The following is a 19,828-nucleotide window of genomic DNA, read 5'->3' as shown; positions in this document are numbered from 1 at the left end:
GGGGGGGGGGGGGGGGGGGGCGGCACACTGGAGGCCAGCCGCTTGTCCCACTCCCTGCCCCACAGCAAGCTTCTCCACAAGAGGGACAGTGACAAGGTGGACGCCCAGGAGGAGAACTTCCTGCCCAAATACCAGCGCGTGAAAGACCTGTGTCAGCGCGCGGAGTACCAGACGGCGTGCGAGCAGCTGGGACAGGTGAGGAACTGTGGCAGCAGCCCTCGGAGCTGCTGTCCTCCCTCCTCTCCCTGCACTGTCCCCTCCCCGGAGCTGTCCCCTCCCTGAGGCTGCCGTTGGGCCCTTAGTCCACAGAGCCAGCCAGGCCGGGGGCCCCCAAGGTGTGTTTGCTGAGTGTGGCACCCCCAGGTGACACCAGGTGACACTAGGTGAGGCTCAGAAAGCGACTCCTTCCTCAGCTCCCTTTCAATCGTGATCCTATTGGAGGAGAAGCGGGACGAGTGGGGCTTGAGCTCCTCGGTGGCCCCGCTCAGCCCCCTTCCCAGACACGCTGCCGGGGTACCCTGTTAGTGCCCCTGAATTCACTTTCCAGGAGCCCCGGGCTGGCTTTCCGGTTAGAGGAGAAATCGGAAGCTGCCTTTTTAAATAAAGAAGGTTTCTAAAAGCGAGCTGATTTCAAGAGAAGTGTTAAGAAAATTACAACCACGTAGTATTTAGGGAGAGCAGGAAGAGCCTGCACTTGGCCTTTCTGAGGGGGGCTCTGGAAGCGGGGAGGAGCCAGGCAGGGGGGGGGGGAGGGCAGGGTGGCCCGGCCCCAGGGGTGCCGGACGTGCACCCCTGCCTCAGTGCGCCAGCTCCCCGGGGGACCTCGGGCCCGGAGGCGCCTGTCTCACCCGTGAGTACAAGTAAAGCCAGGCCTTCCCGTCCTGCTTCTCACCGACAGCCCGTGGCTTCCGAGACCCAGCCAGGGCTTGGGTGGGTTTCTCACGGTCCCGTGTGGGCGGCTCAGTCTTATCACTAGACTCAGAATTAGGACCGGCCCATCCCCATCGCCCTGCCCTCACCCCCGTTTGTTCATAAGCCCCCAGACCCCCTCCCGCCTGTGCCTCAGATGAGAGTTTGGGGTTCCGCTGCTCCCTTTGTTGCGGGGCACGGTTCCTGGGCCTGGAGCGACGGCCCTGAACGTCCCCAGCGGAAAGTCCTGCCCTCCCGGACTGCGTGCTGGGGAGATCCCGGGAGTGGTGCTCATTTCTGCTCCGAGGTACCAGGAGTGAGCGGCTGGGCCAGGGGCCTTTGTCCCCCCTGGATGGTTCAGATCCCCCGTTGGCACCTTTCTGCCCCGCCCAGACCGGGGGTCAGGCAGTCCCAGGGCAGGCTGGGGACAGGCATCAGCATCTGCAAACAGTATCAGAGCACCTTGCGTTCCCCAAAGGAAAAGAGCCCTGGAGGTGGGGGTCGGGCCTGGACACCCCGGGGAGGCATCCCTCTCTAGCCCCTGGGGCCTCCGGGACCTCAGTCCCAGCAGTCACCCATGGGCAGGCCCTGCTGACCAGGCCACCCCTCGGTGCTGGGGCCCTAAGGTCCAGGAATGCCCTTCCCTGCCATGAGCCCCTCCCCCCGCACCGGGGCCCCTCTGTGCTCCTCCCACAGCAGACATGCATCTGTCCATCTGTCCATCTGTCAGTAACTGAGCAGATGGCTCCGGGAGCCCCGGCAAGCCCGCATCCCCGCAAGGGCCCCCCCCAGAGGAGGGGGACGGCTCCGGGGCGGAGGGGGGTGCAGGGGGCTGGCGGGGCGGAGGCCCGGGAGCCTGAGGCCCTGGCCACATCTTGCAGAAGTGGCAGTGCGTGGAGGACGCGTCGGGGAAGCTGAAACTGCACAAGTGCAAGGGCCCCGCGCGGCTCGGGGGCAGGGCCCTCTCCAACCTGGTGCCCAAGTACTACGCGCCGGGGGGCGGCGAGGCGTGCGCCTGCGACGGCGGCGACTACAAGCTGGGCCTGGCCGGCCGCCGGAAGAAGTTCTTCAAGAAGAGTAAGTGGGGCGGCCTGGGCGGCCCAGGACAGGAGGGGCACGGTCCTCTGAGCCCACTGACGCGTGTCGCCCACGCCAGGCGGCATCCTGGGAGCGGGGACATGGCAGCAGGCAGGGCAGCGACAAAGAGGGAAGAGAATGTGCGAGCGTGCTGAGCACTGCATGGGGCAGTAGCTGGAGAGGGCGGGAGAGGGGCCGGGCCCTCGGGGCTCGCGGGTTATCCGTCGGCCCTTACTCTGAGGCAAGAAGCCACCGGCCGGTTTTGAGCAGAGGAGCCAAGGTCAGATCTGTGTTTTCAAGGGACCCTCCAGCTGCCACTTGGGTGGGCTGCGAGAGGACGGGAGCAGAAGCAGGAGGCCGGTCGGAGGCCGGGGGGAAGACCTGGGGAGAAGCCTTGGCACTGGGCCCAGCGCAAGGAAGAAGAGGTCAGGCTCTGGATGGGACTGGAAGGGAGAGCCGTCTGATGCAGTCGACCCTCGGTTTTTGCAGATTGTCTCACTAGCAGTGATTTACCTGTGGCCCCTCAGTCAGCACGCAGGGTGCTTTCTCAGTCGTTGGCGGCTGTGCAGTGGCAGAAGTTTCTGAGTCGCGCAGCACTGCCCTCCCAGCTGAGCTCCAAGGAGGCAGCGCTCTCTTTCCAGCTTCGGCTCTTGTACGGCGTGCGAGCGTCTTTTCCACGTCTGTGTGGCATCACGTTTCTTGCATTTTGTGCTTCTGCCCGGCGATGTCCCTGTTCAGCCTGGTGCTGACGTGCTGTGCGGTGTCCCCACGCACGGGAAGGCTGAGATGTGCCCCAAGGAGAAGACACATAGGTTAGAAAAGCTTACTTCAGGCACGGGACACCGTGCTGTTGGCCGGGAGCCCAGTGTTAAAGGATCAGCGGTATCTATTAAATGAGGTGCCTTTAAAGAGAAACACAGAGAACAAGTTTCTGTATTGATAGTTGTCAAGCATGCCGTCACCGCAGGCTCGCAGGAACCGAACCCCACATTTCCCCTAGGAGCAGTGGTGCCGTGTCGGCTAACTCAGTGTTCAGGTGACTTAACATAAATCCACGCCAAATAACAAGAATCAACCGTACTTTGGATGAGTGGGGAAGAGCCTCCATCCCAATGGAAGGAGCCGTCCAAGACTTCACGGCTCACTCCCCGAGGGGCTGAGGAAGGACAGACGGTTAGACAGCCAACGAGCAGAGAAAGTGGACTCAAAGTCCCTGCGATCCGACTGCAAAACTCCTGTCATCCGGGCAAGTCCTGGCCCCATTCAGAGGTTCAGCTCCCCCTGGAACGAATGCCCCTGTGCCTGGACCATGCTCAGAGGCCCCTGGGTGCCAGGCCTTGGTCTCGGTGAGACCGGGTCAGCAAACCAGAAGTGTCCCCTCCAGAGCTGGGCAGTTTCCCATGCCGCCCACTCGTCGGGCCCCCTGACCAAGGACAACCAAAGCCTAATTAGAGATTTTAGTCCTGGGTGTTTTTGCTCTTCATGGTGGTGAAATACACATAAAGGTTATCATTCTAACTATTTTTATTTTTTTAAAGATTCTATTTATTTATTTGAGAGCGAGAGCGAGTGAGAGTGAGCACAGGATCAGAGGGAGAGGCAGACTCCCCGCTGAGCAGGGAGCCCCATGCGGGGCTCGATCTCCAGACCCCAAGATCACGACCTGAGCTGAAGGCAGACAGTCAACTGACTGAGCCACCCAGGCGCCCCTATTTTTTTTTAATTTATTTATTTGAGAGAGCGAGCATGAGCGGGAGGCAGAGGGAGAGGGAGGGAGTCACAAGCAGACGCCCCGCTGAACGCAAAGCCCGACGGGGGGGCTCAGTCCCACAACCGCAAGATCACAGCCTGAGCTGAAACCAAGAGTCGGACACTGACCCAACCCCCGGGCACGCCTCGAACTACTTTTAAGTGCACGTCCGGCGGCGTTAAGCACCTTCATGCGGTGCTGCCACCCCCCCATCCACCCCCAGAGCTCTTACATCTCGCAAAACCCAAACTCCGTCCCCGTTAGACTGCAGCTGTCCCTGGCCACCAGCCTTTACTGCCGTCTCGGGGAGGCTCAGTGCTCTGGGGACCTCATATAAGTGGAGTCGTGCCGTGTTTGTCCTCTTGGGACGGGCTTTTGTCACTCAGCATAACATCCTCAGGGGTCACCCACGGTATTGCCTAGGTCACAGTCCCCTTCCTCCTTTGAGGCTGAATGATCCTCCTTGGTGGCCCAGTTAGAGACGGGGTGTCCAGCGGCAGGCTCCTCTGACCCCCGCGCCTTGGCCCCTGCCTGCACCAGCGCTTCCGAAGGGCGGGCCCCCGTTGTTTCCTCACAAGCTGATTAGTCTCTGCCAAGCTCATCCTTTTCAGCCAACTCAAAGGCCCGTGTAAGCAAGCTGACGAAGAGGGAAGACCCCTTCCGTCGGTGTAAGATTTGTGGAGGAAACGAAGCGGTGGTGTGCCCAGGAGGAGAGGGCAGTTGGCCGACGCTGAAGTGAGAGCCGAGCGTGGGGCGGGAGCAGGTCTCGTGCGTGCTCTCAGTCTGGGAAGAGGGAGTGCAAATGCCCTGTGGGTCCCAGCCCCAGAGAGCGGGTTTTCCAGGCCCGGGGGGTGAATAGGCCTCGCCTGTGACCTTGGACGCAGGGATGTCCCAGCGGCCGGGTGCCCTCTAAGCACAGAGCAGCTGCTTGATGCCAGCTTCCAGGTGCTGCAGAAGTTCCTGGTCCTGTTCCCATCATCCTGCAAAGAGCCCTGCAGGGCAGGGACCGTCGTTGCTGCTCGGCAGTTAACCAAAGTGTCCGGGGTCACACATTTGCTCAGGATTTGCACTGAGCGGTCAGATTCCAGAGCCCACGCTCTTGGCCATGGGGTCATGCAGCCCCTCCGTTCCCAGGACGTGGGGTTGGCGGGGGTGCCTCTGGGACCCCGGGAACAAAGCCCACGAGGGTGACCAGGAGAGCAAGGAGTGTGGCTTCACGTCCAGGCGAAGGTTCACACAGGGGCTGGCAACCCAGAGTAAATATTTGAGGCTTTGCAGGCTAAACAGTCTCTCAACTTCTCAATTCTGTCACTGGAGCGAGAAAAGAGCCATAGACTCCGTGGCCTATTTACAAAACCGGGCAGAGGGCCCAGATTCGGCCCTTAGGCCATAGCTTGGGGCCTTTGGGTATATGTCTGAGGGATGGAGATGGGAAGGTCCGAAGCTTGACTCCTGAGCAAGCAAGATGAAAGGCACAGCACGAACCCGGTGGGTCTAGTTCACGGCCCTCGTGGGCAGGTATGAGCCACCCCCACAGGGACAGTGGCTCCCACTGTGTGCGTCAGGGGCCCCGGGACTGTGGCTTCAGGAAGACCAGATTCAGGAAGGAAAAAGCCAAGGAGAGAGCTGGCCCAAGGTTTGGCTAAGAGGTGCCCCTCCTGGACCTGGGCCCCCAGATCCTTTGGCCCGCGTGACTCTGATAGAAGGGGTCTGAGAACTGAAAGATACAAACATCTACCCCCGGAGTGGGGGCAACAAGAGCCGATTCTGCAGCCCAGGCCCCTTCCCACCCCTCACACCCCCCATTCCCACCCACTCCCCCGCCCCGCCCCGCCAAGTCCCATCCTCGGGCCTCAGGCGCCACCTGGTGGCCACTGGGAGTCCTGCAGAAACGTGGGCCGTGCTGGGCTCCAGGCCCTCCTCCAGAAAGATGCACCTGGAGACAGCGGGGTTACTGACTTGCTGCAAGGCAGGGCCAGACATGAGTGACGTGTGCAGAGTTGTCAATCAGAAGGGAGGGGTGGGGACTGTGGCCAACAGGAGAACAGACCTCGTCTAAAGGAGCGGCGTCAGCTCCTGCCCAGGCCTACCGGGTGCAGGCAGGCACCTCTGGTTTTCTCTTCCAAAGCCGGAAGTCTGCACACCTACATGACCACCCACCCCCGCTTTTCTCAGATGTTAGCAACTTGATCCAATTTGGCTTTTAATGTATAGAAGATGCAAGAAATCCAGGCTCTGGCCTAAGCCTGCATGCCCTCAGTTTTTAGTAGCCGACTGAGTGCCTGGAAAAAATGCCTCTGAGCCCTGTCTCACTGCCCAGCCCTGGGGAGAGCACCCAGCTCACTGCTGGCCACTCAGACGGAGAAGCTAAGAGACCCTCCCCCAAGCCGCTCCCTTTTCTATCCAGGAGAACGTGCTACCTAGCTTTTTCCTTTTCCAGTTCAAACGAGTGTAGTTTTTAGTGTCTTTGTTTCTTATTGAGGTATAACTGACGTGTAACATACTAGTTTTGGGTATGCAACATAGTGATTCGGTACTTGCAGACATTGCAAAATGATCACTATAAATAGTTAACATCCATCACCATACAGGGACAAAACATTTTTATCTATTGTGAAAATTTTAAAGATCTCTTTTAGAAACTTTCAAATATGCAACACGGTATTATTAACTATAGTCACCGTCCCGTACACGGCATCCCCCGGACTCACTCGTTCTGTAGAAGTCTGTACCTTTTGAGCCCCTTCACCCATTTCGCCCAATCCCGACCCCACGCCTCTGGCAACTACCAGTCTGTTCTCTGTATCTGTGAGCTCAGGGTTTTTTGCTTGCTTTTGGTTTAGATTCCACGTATAAGTGAGATCAGGTGGTATGTGTCTTTCTCTGTCTGACTTGTTCCACTTTATATACCCCCTAGGTCCATCCATGTTGGTCTTTTTGGTTTTGCTTTTTAAGTATTTATTTATTTATTTGAGAGAGCGAGCGAGCACGAGCAGAGCAGGGGGAGAGGAAGAAGCAGGCTCCCAGCGGAGCAGGGAGCCTGATGAGGGGCTCCATCCCAGGACCCTGGGATCATGACCTGAGCAGAAGGCAGACGCCTAACCGACTGAGTCCCCCAGGTGCCCCTATTTCTTGTGTTTTAGATGACAGCCATCCTAACAGGTGTGAGGGGAGAGCTCATTGGGATTCAGTGTGCGTTTCCCTGCTCTTGAGCACCTTCTGTGTACCTGTGGCCATCTGGATGTCTTTAGAAAAATGTCTATTCAGATTCTCTGCCCATTTTTCCATCGGTTTGTTTGGGTTTTTGCTATTGATTGTATAAGTTTTTATCTATTTTGGATATTAACCTCATCCTTATCAGACAGTTTTTATCATAAACAGATGTTGCATTTTGCCGAATGCTTTTCCTGCATCCATTGAGATGATCCTACGATTTTTATCCATGTTTGTTAAATGTGCTGTATCACGCTATAGCTTGATTGGCAGACGGTGAACCATCCTTGAATCCCTGGAATAAATCCCACTTTATCATGGTCTTTGATCCTTTTAATGTATTATTGAAATCAGTTTGCTGATATTTTTGCTGAGGGGTTTTGCGTCTATGTTCATGAGGGAAACTGGCCTATAACTTTCTTTGCTGGTGGTGTCCTTGTCTGGTTATGGTCTCGGAGTCATGCTGACCTACGGAAATGAGTTTGGAAGTGTTCCCTCCTCCTGTTTCTTGGAGGAGTTTGAGAAGGACTGGTATTCATTCTCCTTTAAACGTTTGGTAGAACTCACCTGTGAAGCCATCTGGTCCTGGACTTCGGTTTGTTGGGAAGTTTCTGATTACCCGTTTAATCTCCTGACTTAATGATTTTCTATCCACATTCCGTTTTTTCATTTTTTCTTTTTTTATCGAGGCAAAGTTCAGACACCATGAATTTGCCATTTTTACAATTTTAAAGTCTACGATTCAGAAGCATGTACCACATTCACAGTGTAGTGCACCCACCACCTCTAGTTCCAGAACCTTCCATCACCCCAAAAGGGAACCCCATTACTGTCTCCCCAACCCATGGCAACCATTAACTTGCTTCTGGTGTCTATGTCATTATCTCCTCTGGACATTCTGAACATACGGGACCTCTCATGTCTGGATCACATGGCCTCATTCCTCTGTGGCCAAACATTCCATCACACGGATGGACCACATGTGTCCACACATAGCTCTTTCTTGGGGTCATCTCCAGCCACTTCCTCCTTAGCTCTGGACCTTCACTTTTCCCAGTTGAATCACCATGTGGTCCTTCCCACTGGGGTCTGTCCACGTCCTGCTTCCTGAGCGGGCAGGTCTCATGAGCCCTCGAGTCTCGGGAGCAAAAGCCCGCTGCCCGGCCAGCCCCACTAACGCAGCCACCCGCTGACGCCCACAGAGTACAAGACCAGCTATGCCCGGAACCGCTCCATCCGCTCGGTGGCCATCGAGGTTGGCGGCGGGGTGCACCACACAGGCCTGGACGACGCACCCCAGCCCCGCAACCTTACCAAGCGGCACTGGCCGGGGGCCCCCGAGGACCCAGACGACAAGGACGGTGGAGACTTCAGTGGCACCGGAGGCCTTCCGGACTACTCAGCCCCCAACCCCATTAAAGTGACGCACCGGTGAGAGTCCAGGCGGAGGGCAGGTGGGGCCTTGCGGGGGGGGGTGGGGGCCCACACCTTGGGCCCCCTCAGCCCTTCAGAGGCACGCGACCCCTTGTCTCGGTCAGGTGCTACATCCTCGAGAACGACACGGTCCAGTGTGACCTGGATCTGTACAAGTCCCTGCAGGCCTGGAAGGATCACAAGCTGCACATTGACCACGAGGTGAGGGGGTTCTGGGGAGGGACAGAGGCCCCCCGGGATCCTCGGGCATCAGGCTACTTCCAGGCAGGGGGCGGCGGGGGGGACAGCATAGTCAAGGACTGGTCCCTCCGGGACCACGCCTCACAAGCCACTCTGGCCACAGTTAGTCCTCACAGCGAGCCTGGGGAGACGAGGCCTCGGGGGGCTCGGCTGGTCCTCGGGAGCCTGGCCACTTGGGCAGGTGGAACCCAGGACCCCTCAGCAGCCACAAATGCAGGCAGGGGCCGGGGGCACCCCCAGGCTGTCCCTTCTGCCCCAGCCCCCACCCCAGGGTTCAGAGCCTCCTCGCCTGCTCTCTGCCTCAGATCGAAACCCTGCAGAACAAAATTAAGAACCTGCGGGAAGTCCGAGGTCACCTGAAGAAAAAGCGGCCCGAGGAATGTGACTGTCACAAAATCAGGTGAGGGGGCAGCAAAGAGTAGCCGGGACAGCTCGGAAAGGCCCCTGCAGGGCCGCTGCTGGGGACACAGCCTCCCCTCTGGGGCCCCTTTCGTTACCGTTATAGCCCTATCTCCTCCCTCAGAGGAAGAACAAAACGTCAGTAAGGATTCACAGGCCGGTTGTCCGCACTGGGCACAGACCCTCGGGGAGCCGGCCGGATGCCCGGTGTCTGCACTGCTGACCACCGCAGGCTCTTGCTGTGGGGGGCTGGCTCCCTGGAGGGGAAGGGGCCTCTGCTAATGGCCCTTCCAGAAATATCCTGTGTGGCCCAAGGTCCGCGTTGCCAACTCAGGGGACCGCGGCGAGGGGGTCACTGTCTGGCCGCACTCTGCGATGCTGGATCTGGGCTATGTCTACACTGTCCACTACGGCAGCCAGCAACCACACGTGGCTCTTGTGCTCTTGAGATGTGGCCGGGGTGACGGGGGAACTGAATTTGTGGTTTGATGTAAATGTTAGGAACCACAGGTGGCCAGCGTCTCTGCTGCCTTCCCAGAGACGGCTGGCCCTGAGCCAGCATGCGGTGGGCAGGGGTCTGGGGGTACCCGACCTGGAGGGGCCCACCCAGCTCCCGGTCCCGCTGACGTACACCCACCCCGGGGCCCCCCAGCTGGCCTCTGGAGGAAGGGGCCAGCCAGCCAGGGAGCTGCCGGCCTGGGGATGGTTCCCACCCCAGCACTGCCCCCCAGAAAGCAGGATGGGGGTCCCAGGGAACCGCGGTGTGCACCACCCCGTCTTTCCTAAGAGTTGCCCTGGCAGCAGCTTCTGAAAGGCGGGGCGGGGTCCGTTACAGTTACCACACCCAGCACCAAGGCCGCCTCAAGCACAAAGGCTCCAGTCTGCATCCTTTCAGGTAAGGGCAGGGTCAGGCTGGGGACCTAGAGCGACAGGAGGCGGCAAGCGGCCCTGGCCCTCCCTGGGAAGTAGGCGGCAGCCCTTGAGAAGGTGGGACTCCCAGGGCGGCTCTCCGGCGCCCCCGCGTGGCAGGAGGGGGAGCTACCACCTCGGCGAGCAGGGCCGGAGCGGGGAGTCCCAAGGAGCAGGCTGCGGGGGCAGGAGACTGGGCCTGGGCGGGGCCCTGCAGGGTGGTGCGCCCGGCTCTGGGCGGGCAGCGCCGAGTTTCGGGGGGCTGCGGCCGGGGGGCCGAGGGAGGTGTGAGGGGTATGGCCCTGTGTGCCCCTAGGAAGGGCCTGCGGGAGAAGGACAAGGTGTGGCTGCTGCGGGAGCAGAAGCGCAAGAAGAAGCTCCGCAAGCTGCTCAGGCGCCTGCAGAACAACGACACGTGCAGCATGCCGGGCCTCACGTGCTTCACCCACGACAACCGGCACTGGCAGACGGCGCCGCTCTGGACGCGTGAGCCGGCGGCACGGGCGGGAGGGCGCACCCGGGGCTGCATCCGGGGACACCCGGGGGGGTGGGGGGGGCACACACACAGCCCGCCCCATCCCGGCCCGGGGCTGCAGGGGTGGCGGGCCCTTCACCCGGCGCGCACTTCTTTCCTCCGCAGTGGGGCCCTTCTGCGCCTGCACCAGCGCCAACAACAACACGTACTGGTGCATGAGGACCATCAACGAGACCCACAACTTCCTCTTCTGCGAATTCGCCACCGGCTTCCTGGAGTACTTTGATCTCAACACGGACCCCTACCAGGTACACCCCACAGGGGCCGGAGACGCGGGGCACGCTTGCCCCTGAGCAAGTGACAGCACATCTCCCAAGTCCCCGAGTCCCTGAAGCAGGAGGAGGGAGCTCAGAAGGGACTTGATGCGCCCTTGGCCCCTCTGTGCCTCTGTCCTCCCGCACCTGGAGTCTGGGTCTTGAAGGGCTTCTCCCTGACTTAGCCCCAGAGCCTGCTTCACCGCTGCCAGGTGCCTAAGCGTGAAGGCTCCTAGAACCGGAGGGCTTTGGGGGTCCCTAGGGTCAGACCAAACCCTGCACACTCGGGGGCCTACAGGGCCCACACAGGTAACGGGCCACAGCCAGCACTCAGGACATGCCAGGCACTTGCCTAAGTGTCTCCGAGTATTAGTCATCGGAACACACACGTGCCCAGTGGCCCACAATGTGTAGCACAGAAAGGAGCCACCGGTCTCTGGTGAGTGGCCTGGGTGTGTCCCTTCTGAAATGGCCAGTCCCCACTGAGCTCTTCCACGCTGGAGCCTCCCAGCTGTGGGGCCTTGGTCTGTCCCATTTCAGTGTTTCAAGAAAAGCCTGCAGTCATTTTATATGAAACCTAATTTTTAAAGGCCAGCTGCTCCACTGTTCTGGTCTTTAACTACCGTATAGGCTGCCAGTCTCCCCTTCCGTAGGCCACCCCCATACTTTGCCAAAGGGGGTGGCAGAGCGTGATCAGTCCCCAGTAGCTCCCAGAGCAGGCAAGGACCCGGGTCCCCGACCCGTCCCTAACGCAAGTGGCAGCTTTGCAGTCAGGAGGCGCTCGGGCCGTGGATGTAGGTCTGGCACTAGAGCGCAGAGTGGCCACGCCAAGCCGCCGGCCGGGAGAGGGAAGCACGGAGCGCTCGTTCTGGTCTGGGGGGGGAGAACGTGGTGGGGCTCACAGGCACGAGGCAGTCTGGACTGTCCCCAGGTCCAGCTCTTGCAGAATAAAGGTCACCGCCCCACAGCAGCCCTGCGCCCGACGTGCCTGGAGGAAGTGCCCTGGTTGGTGGAAGCTGGCGGGGTCCCCGCACTCACCTTGTTGATAACCTTTGTTCCCACCAGTTGATGAACGCGGTGAACACGCTGGACAGGGAGGTCCTCAACCAGCTCCATGTGCAGCTCATGGAGCTGAGGAGCTGCAAGGGTTACAAGCAGTGTAACCCCCGGACTCGGAACATGGACCTGGGTGAGCAGGCGCTCCGGCGTGGGGCTGCGGGGAGCAGGGTTACCGTGGGAAGGGATGTAGGTGAGACTAGTCCGAAGAGTGAGCCGGGCATCACCAGGAGCTGGTGAGCCCTCACCAGTGGCGGCGGGACCCCCTCCCTAACACGCACCATGTGCTGCATTCACATGAGTCCCATCGCTTGTCAATCATGCTGTGCCGGTCACTGTGCTGCGTGTCTTAGTATCTCATCACCCTGTGACAACACTCTGGGAGGAGTCACGTGACCGGGCCAGCTGATTCCCAAAACACTTGCTCACACCGCCGATCCTCTAGGAAGCTTGTCAAGGGCCGAGACCCGGGATCTCCCTGCCACCCCGCTCTCAGGGTCTGTGGCTTTATGTCCTCTGTCACATAGGTGTCTCTGCCCTTACCTCCCTCCCCCACCATGACCGTGACCCAGGTCACTGTTGAACGGATACATCGGGGTCCAACAGCGGGTGACACTGGAGTACAGGCAATCCCGAGGCTACCTAAGAGTCTCAGGGAGCGCTCACGTCATGATTCGGCCACTCCGTCTGCCCTAGGGGACACTGTCAACGTCATGAGTGACAACAGGAAAAAAAGGCGGTTGTAAAGCTTTGTAAAGCAGTTGTCATTGCTTGTGCCATTTTTGCCCCAAACTCAGTTTCTCTTTTGTTCATTTCTGTCTCATTTAGGACTTAAAGACGGAGGAAGCTATGAGCAATACAGGTATCTGGTTTTGTTCTTAAAGCCCGGGCCGTTCCTATGCTGGGTGGCACGAGTCAGGCTAAGGCCCTGCCCTCTCTCTGGTCTGCCAGGGGCCTGGATCGCCCACCAGAAAGGGGGGAGACTTTGTCTTTCTGGGTGAGGCTAACACGCCTTTTCTTTTTGACACCCGAAAATTTAGGCAGTTTCAGCGTCGAAAGTGGCCAGAAATGAAGAGACCTTCTTCCAAATCGCTGTGAGTTGACGTATCAGTTTAGAGAGCAAGCTCTGGCCTGCCTTGCTTCATTCTGCCGAAGCTGTTGCGTGCACGCCGTCACTTTCGTAGTCCTGTCTCTGTTCGTGGAGGGGGCAGGAAGGTCTTTCCGTGTTTTGGATTCATTTTAGATTAATACCTTGTCTGACACGCTTGTTCTGTGTAGCATAACCTGGGCCTGGTAGACTCATGTGGTCCTTAGAGGTTGAGAAGCGTGTGAACGTTACACATTACACTTGCCAGGCATCTCGAAGGCTGCAGAAGGGCTAGCTGGCCCATCCACGGACGGCCTCATGAAACGGCTCCCAAAACATGCCCCGAAGTCTCTCTCTAGCACCAAAGAGGCTGCTGAAGGGCTGAGACTGGGGCAACCTGGAGGGGTGAGCTCTAAAGGGAACAGCACCAGTGGGATGCGGCTTGAATCCTCTAATTCACCGTGAAATTCCAAACACGCAGATATGTGTGAGGATTTTTTCTTCACACTGGCCGTTCCCTGGACATTGTTACCACACAGGCAAACAGACCCCCCGGGGCCCGCTGCCATGGGCAGCTCCGGGCGGTGCTCTCGCTGCCAGTGCGCAGAAACGACCTGTGGCTTCTTAGGACAATCCTCCTGGGCTGGCCACGCAGTTCCCTGGCGCTCCCAGAATTAAAGCGCATTATCGTTCGGGTCACTGCCGGTCACGGAGCATGCCAGCCACAGCCGGCAGTCGGGGTGATGGGGCGGGAGCAGGCCCTTCCTCGGGGCCCCGGCAGTACCCCTCTCCCAGCAGCCACGGCCTTGTGGCACAGCGCGCTCGGCCGCGTCGGGGCCTCTTCTTGCGACACTGACAGGAGTCTGCTTGTTCTGCAGGGGCCAGCTGTGGGAAGGCTGGGAAGGTTAGGAAGCACACGGCGGGCCTCCAGACCAGAGGCGCCCTCGGACCGTACCGACCAGAAGACCGGGTATGATTTCAGGCGGGCACGTGCTCCCAGCCGGGGGGCCTGAGTCCCAGGCCTTGCTTTCCGTCCACATGGCATGCTCTGGAAGACAACCATCGGGAGCAGTGACACTTCAGGAAGTCCATGTTTGCCCCTGCTTTTGCTTCGGATTATACCTCACCAGCTGCACAAGATGCATTTTCGTATAGAACGGTCACCACTAACCCTCTCTGAGAGGCTTACAAGGGAAAAAGATTTTCCTGGAAATTTCCCCCAACGGTGTAAGTCACTGGAACTTTTTCTTTTAAATCATAGGGAAAGAACAACCCTGTTTTAAACCCTCTTATTCTTTTGGGTCGTCACAAAGAAGGAACTAAGCAGCGGGACAGACACAACTTGCAGAGTTTGACGACGAGCAGCACAGAAGAGGGGACTTTCCTCGAGCACCGTGATGCAGGTGGTCTCTGAAGCAATGGACTTCACTGTACATAGGAGACTATTTACATGTAACCAGCGTGGGAACTCGTAGGGGAATCTAATAAGAAAACCCAATTTTCAAGAGTGGTGGCGTCAATAAACGCTCTGTGGCCAGTGTAAAGAAAACCCCTTGCAGTTGTGGCCATTTCTGTTCCTGACCAGATAACCATTTCTGCCAGTATTCCTTTATCTGTCCCAGAACTGATGTTTTTTTAAAGTACTGAAAAGAAACGAAGTGTATGTCCCAGGTTTTAACAAAATTGTATTTGTAAAGAAATTTTGTAGTCTAAGTATTGTCATACAATGTTCAACGTCCCAGCCAACAACCAGCAGTTGGTATGAGGTAACCTTTAACATTTTGTAAAAGGCCATTCTTGGGAGTTTTTTGGTGTGCTTGGTTTTTTTAAAAAAGCAGTCAACACCTTTTTGGAAGGAGACAGGTTTTTTTCAAGGGCGAACAGACGGGGTATAAATTGATGAAAATGTAACCTACTTCAGGAACCTCGCAGGTAAGTCTCACATTACACCCGCTTCAGGACCATACTTTTTAAAAATATTGCCTGCAAAGCAATTCACCCTATTAGCCAACCCTCTCTCTGCGCCAGCTCGTCTAGCCTGGCAAAAAGACAGCGGTCAGAGGCCAGGAGGAAGAAGCAGGAGGACCCTCCTCCCTCCTCGGCCATCACCCCACCTGATGCACTTCTCACAGAACCGACGGTAAGGAGGACCCCAAGGTGCTCACCTTCGAGAACAGCAGCTCTGTTCTGTTCAAGAGCTCTGTTTTCCCTAGGGAGATTGCTAGGGTCATGTGACATAGGATTCCTTAACCTTCTCTTTTGCCCTTAATCCAACCGGGATTTTAAAAAAGAAGAAAAAGAAAGAAACAAGCTCTTAGGCTTCAATTTTAAATAGAAACCTTTATTTACAATGACATCCAAAATGATCAGCAAAGCAGTCAGAGCTTACCACTCAACCATCTCATAAGTTATCCCATGTGGTCTGGATTCTTTCTTTGCCGTGTAAAGAATGATTTCGATTTTTAAAAGCAACATTTAATGTAAACTTGATTGAAACTGAATTCATTCTCAATACTATAAGTCGATTCCTGAGAATTGTAAATATTGCTCTCAGAATGACATTTCCATCATCGAAATTCCACACATTGGAAAGAGAGAGAAAGAAGGAAAGAAAAAACACCTTGCTCGTTGAACAGGTGGCCTTGGAGGTGAACAGCAGCTCTTGCTCCTCCGAAGCAGGGGGTTTCATCTGTCCTACAGGCTCTACTATGATGCCCCCACTTGTGAACAAAACTCATGGAACCGGACAGGCGTAAGGACAACTGGCAGTCCTTGCGAAGACGGCAAGCCAAGTATGTTCTGTACTCCCCCCACACACACCCCCAACTCACCTAGATATTAAATACCAATTAACTAAGCAGTCCTGGTGATTGATACTTACACCTTTTCCATCAAGATGCACAATTTAGAAAAGTGGCATCATAATATGAACAATAACAATGAATTTTTTTTTAAAGGAAGAAACGTATCTCCTTTATATCATTTTGATCTTTATAAAATATATATATTTATATATCTTTGGATTCAGCAAAAAAGTAGGTACTGGAAATATCGCACATTCTAAAAGCAGATGAAACAAATACCAAGGTTTAAAAAGGGGGGGGGGGCAGAGGTAAGGAGAGGTAGGCAGCAGGAGTACAAAGAGAAGTATCCAAAAAAGATAAAAGGGCAATAAAGGTAAAAACAAATTATCTCAAAAGACAGCATCTATTAAAAGAAAATCAAATTCTTAAGTTTGCACCAATAAAATGAACAAGTAGAAAATATAAAAACTTATAATAAACTTTCTCCTTTTTTTCCATATAAAAAGGGGGTGCTGCCTTCCAGTTAGCCTGGAGTTGGGACTGAGGAAAAGAATCACAAAACTTTTTTTTGTAATTTTTAAAAGTCAAGAAAGGTAAGAGCACCATTCGATTTCTCCCCAAGCACACATGACTTAAACAAGAAAGGTTCAGATCTACATGACACAATTGTATCTAAAAAGACAGAGACTCTTACGCAGCTATGTCTCTGTCTCCAGACAGCAGGATATGTTATCTGAAACGTACAGGCCACTATGATGGAAGTTGATGGATTCACAATCTTAGATTTACCTAAGATTGAACCAGGCGGTGGGAGAGAGGGTGTCAAACCCAAATCTATTCCAGTGGTGGTTCTGGAAATACAGGTTTCACTTATGCATTAAGTCAAAGAAATTAAATGATCTTACCTTCAAAGACCCCTAGAAAAATTGGCTAAACATGTATGAAATAAAAGAAAAATTAACTGGCTCTCGGTTATTGCTAGGAAATTGACACCAAAGCTAGCCAGAGACCTTTGAAATTTTAAAACCCAATTTCATTCAACTGTTTATTTGAAGCTAATAAAATAAACCAGATAAAAGGAATTAAATTGACTTTTTTCTCTATTCCCAACGGACGAGAACAAGTGTCCAAGCCTGGCAAGAGCAGAAAGGGGCAGTGGCAGGGAGTGCAAGAGGCACTCGCTCAGCCAGACCTCAGCTCAGAAGCGTGCAAACCTGGCCGCCCTGGAGGCTGAGCTCCCTGAGAAGCCACCTCCCCACTGGTGGGGGGGGGGGGGGCCGGGACGAGGAGCACAGCCGCTTCAGAGTGACAGCCGAGCAGACACTAGAAACCACACGTCAAGGGGTCTACTCCTGAGATCTCACTGTGGGATTTGGGTCCTAGCAACCAAAACCTTAGAGCGCTCCTACCACAGATAAATAGGCAACATATTCAATTAAAAAACAAAATACCGGGAATTGCTACTGTTACATTTACGGACCGCTTAAAATCCAAGATTTTTTTTTTTAAAGATTTATTTATTTATTAGAGAGAGACAGCCAGCGAGAGAGGGAACACAAGCAGGGGGAGTGGGAGAGGAAGAAGCAGGCTCCCAGTGGAGGAGCCTGATGTGGGGCTCGATCCCAGAACTCCAGGATCACGCCCTGAGCCGAAGGCAGACGCTTAACGACTGCGCCACCCAAGATTCTTTTTTTTTAAATCAAATTGCTTGATCTTTTAAAATTCTTGATATTGTTTTTTAAAAGTTTATTTCCCCATATCTATTCTTTCCCCTAAAATTAACAAAGTGCTTAGTTCTGGTAGAGGAATTTAAAAGACAAATTTAAAACGCCTGCATCTAAACAAATGATCTTTTAAAAAAGCATTTAGATTAAGAGATTGAAAAGAGGGAGGCATCTAACACTGGAGTGTGGGGGGCAGGGAGCTGCAGACTGCCATCCCCTCCCCCAGGCCACAGAATGCAGGGGATGTCTCTTCTGTGTGTGACCTCACCACACGGAGCTTACTGAAGTCAACAATGTTAAATATTTAGCTTCACAAACTCTGTAAAAATGAGTTGTTGTGACCTGCAAAAAAGGTATATACATATTTTACATAATACAATATCTTAAAGGTCCTATTTACAAAAGAAAATCTATTCACAGAAACACTGCGAAATTCTGATTCAGAATGCAGTACCTGGCCTTGGGTTTTCTGCAGTTTATTTTCAAAAAGCATTATTGCTCTACCATATAGGCAAAGGGTGACACCAGTACTTTCAACAACAACCACCACTGTTCTTGTCCAACAGATTAGTTCAGACAAAAACCGGGAATGCGGTTCACCGTTCCTCAAGACCTCGAGACTATTGCATTTATCCGTTCCTTGTTAAATAAAGTGCACGCGGCTGCACGTGAGCATGTGAAAAATTGCTACTGCTGCAACTAAATACTGTCATCTCACTGTCCCTTCCGCAAAGCCATGTGACATCCAGGACAGCTCCTGGAGGTGAAGTATTACAGGACGTTAGGGACAGAGGAAGTTCCTACTCAGGAAAAAGTCCAGGACAACCAAGAACAGGGCTGGAGCCACTCAACACAATCATGAAAAGACAAGAATTCAGAAAGACCAACTTCTCGGGACAGAGTCAGGTGAGGACACAGAACGATCTGGTCGTGACAAGAACACGTGAAGGCCGCAACTATGCTCTCGGTCCGGTACCGCCGCTAGAGAAACCAGACCTCCTCACCTCTCTGAACTTCTCTAGCCCGCCTACACTGACCGGAAACACTCTTGACAGCCAGGCAGAAAGAAGAGACACGGGAGGGTTTCGGGATCAGTAACGCTCCGTACCTCCGGAATCCCATCCCTACGGGGCAGAACACCAAAAATATTTGTTTTGGACTCCATGATACACAGAAGGAGGAAAAATACAGGTAGACATCGCACGTCCGCTAAAAACCCAGTCCCGCTCAAATGATATCACTCCGAATACCCTTCCCAGAGATCCAAACTGGCTCTTTCTTAGAGCTGGGTGTGCAGGACGGCGATTCTTTACTCCCGATAATCCTAGTGCAGTGTCACTGATACAGTGATTTCCTTGGAGGTCCTGGTGTAGAGGTGTCAGCAGTATTTCTGTTAATAACCAGAAGACACGTGAGTAAAACACACGCTCTGCACAACACAGAAGAATCCACGGGGCCTGCAACAGGACTCTGGCTGACGGATTCGGATCCCTCAGATCCCACGATACCAAAAGTACGGAGTGGCCCAATGTCTTCAAACCACAAGTTTTTGCAACGACTCTTGTTTTGGGTTATACACCGAAGTTAAAAACCTCCTGAGGACCTTTAGATTACAGATGAAGCTTTGGCTCTCTCAAGAGAACAGGAAAAACTTTCTGAGAAAAGTAAGGGATAGACCCCCATACCTGATCGGGACCCGTGGGCATGCCGGCCACGGGCATGGAGGTCATGTTCATCTGTCCCATGGGGCCGCTGCTGCCATTCATGGGCACCATACTGTAGGCTGCGGGGTTCCCCTGGTGGGCGAACTGCTGCTGGGGGAAGGAGCTGGAAAGAAAGTCTGCAGTCACCCCCAGGTCCTTCTAGTCACACCAGACGTGCACACACAGACCACCACGATTCTGTCATATGTCGCCGTGCTTCAGCAGAGAACATGAGGGAGAGGACTGCCCCCTGCCAGCCCGCCTGCTGTGCTCCCCAGCTGCCTGCGGACACGTGCAAGGCAGGAAGGAGTCTCAAAATGGAGGAGCCAAACAACACACTTTCTAATAGGGACCCAGGCCTTTTGATCTCTCCATCCACACAGGCTTGAATGAAAAATGCAGAGGTTACTTTCCTGTACTTTTGGGCCCTCGAACATGAATGACTTTTCAAGTCCCTGTTCCTCACCTGTTCCTGGCCAGGTTTCCTGACGGCCAGCCCTTTATTTCCGAGGACTGATACATGGGTGCGGTCTGAGGGTGCTGCATCATGGGATTCTGCGAGGGACCCATTCTTGAGGGCATCATTGCATTGGGAGGACTAGACACTCGACCAAAGGCCGGATCTGGTTGCTGTCCCATTCCTTTAAAAAAGAAGGAAGAAAAAGAAACTGCAACACTCAAGTGGGACCTTCCTTAGAGTATCCGTTTTCTATAGAAACTTCATGTTCTCTTCC

The 19,828-nt window shown here is 54.8% G+C and overlaps 2 protein-coding genes across 3 annotated transcripts in view; one reads left to right on the top strand and one right to left on the bottom strand.

Moving 5' to 3' along the window:
* SULF2 (sulfatase 2) overlaps positions 1-14,666 on the top strand; it is a 117,047-nt gene extending 102,381 nt beyond the window's left edge. The window contains exons 10-21 of the mRNA XM_040638438.1: positions 66-195; positions 1,791-1,986; positions 8,152-8,380; positions 8,488-8,584; positions 8,929-9,023; positions 9,858-9,917; positions 10,248-10,417; positions 10,572-10,714; positions 11,786-11,909; positions 12,605-12,638; positions 12,817-12,870; positions 13,742-14,666. Of these exons, the coding sequence (XP_040494372.1) occupies positions 66-195; positions 1,791-1,986; positions 8,152-8,380; positions 8,488-8,584; positions 8,929-9,023; positions 9,858-9,917; positions 10,248-10,417; positions 10,572-10,714; positions 11,786-11,909; positions 12,605-12,638; positions 12,817-12,870; positions 13,742-13,772 (1,363 nt within the window). The 3' untranslated portion in view covers positions 13,773-14,666. The remainder of the gene's footprint in view (positions 1-65; positions 196-1,790; positions 1,987-8,151; positions 8,381-8,487; positions 8,585-8,928; positions 9,024-9,857; positions 9,918-10,247; positions 10,418-10,571; positions 10,715-11,785; positions 11,910-12,604; positions 12,639-12,816; positions 12,871-13,741) is intronic.
* Positions 14,667-17,392: 2,726 nt separating this feature from the next.
* Positions 17,393-19,828, bottom strand: part of NCOA3 (nuclear receptor coactivator 3) — a 130,923-nt gene continuing 128,487 nt past the window's right edge. For both annotated transcript variants that reach the window (XM_040638435.1, XM_040638437.1), the window contains exons 21-23: positions 19,561-19,735; positions 19,077-19,218; positions 17,393-18,781 (exon numbers count right to left, since the gene is read on the bottom strand). In XM_040638435.1, coding sequence (XP_040494369.1) covers positions 18,770-18,781; positions 19,077-19,218; positions 19,561-19,735 — 329 coding nt within the window. In that variant the 3' untranslated portion in view covers positions 17,393-18,769. The remainder of the gene's footprint in view (positions 18,782-19,076; positions 19,219-19,560; positions 19,736-19,828) is intronic.

The sequence above is a fragment of the Ursus maritimus genome, unplaced genomic scaffold, assembly GCF_017311325.1.
Source record: "Ursus maritimus isolate PB19 unplaced genomic scaffold, ASM1731132v1 scaffold_22, whole genome shotgun sequence".
In the NCBI taxonomy this organism is placed as follows: Eukaryota; Metazoa; Chordata; class Mammalia; order Carnivora; family Ursidae; genus Ursus; species Ursus maritimus.
The sequence above is the reverse complement of the archived record's forward strand: the minus strand, read 5'-3'. Positions and strand labels throughout refer to the sequence as shown.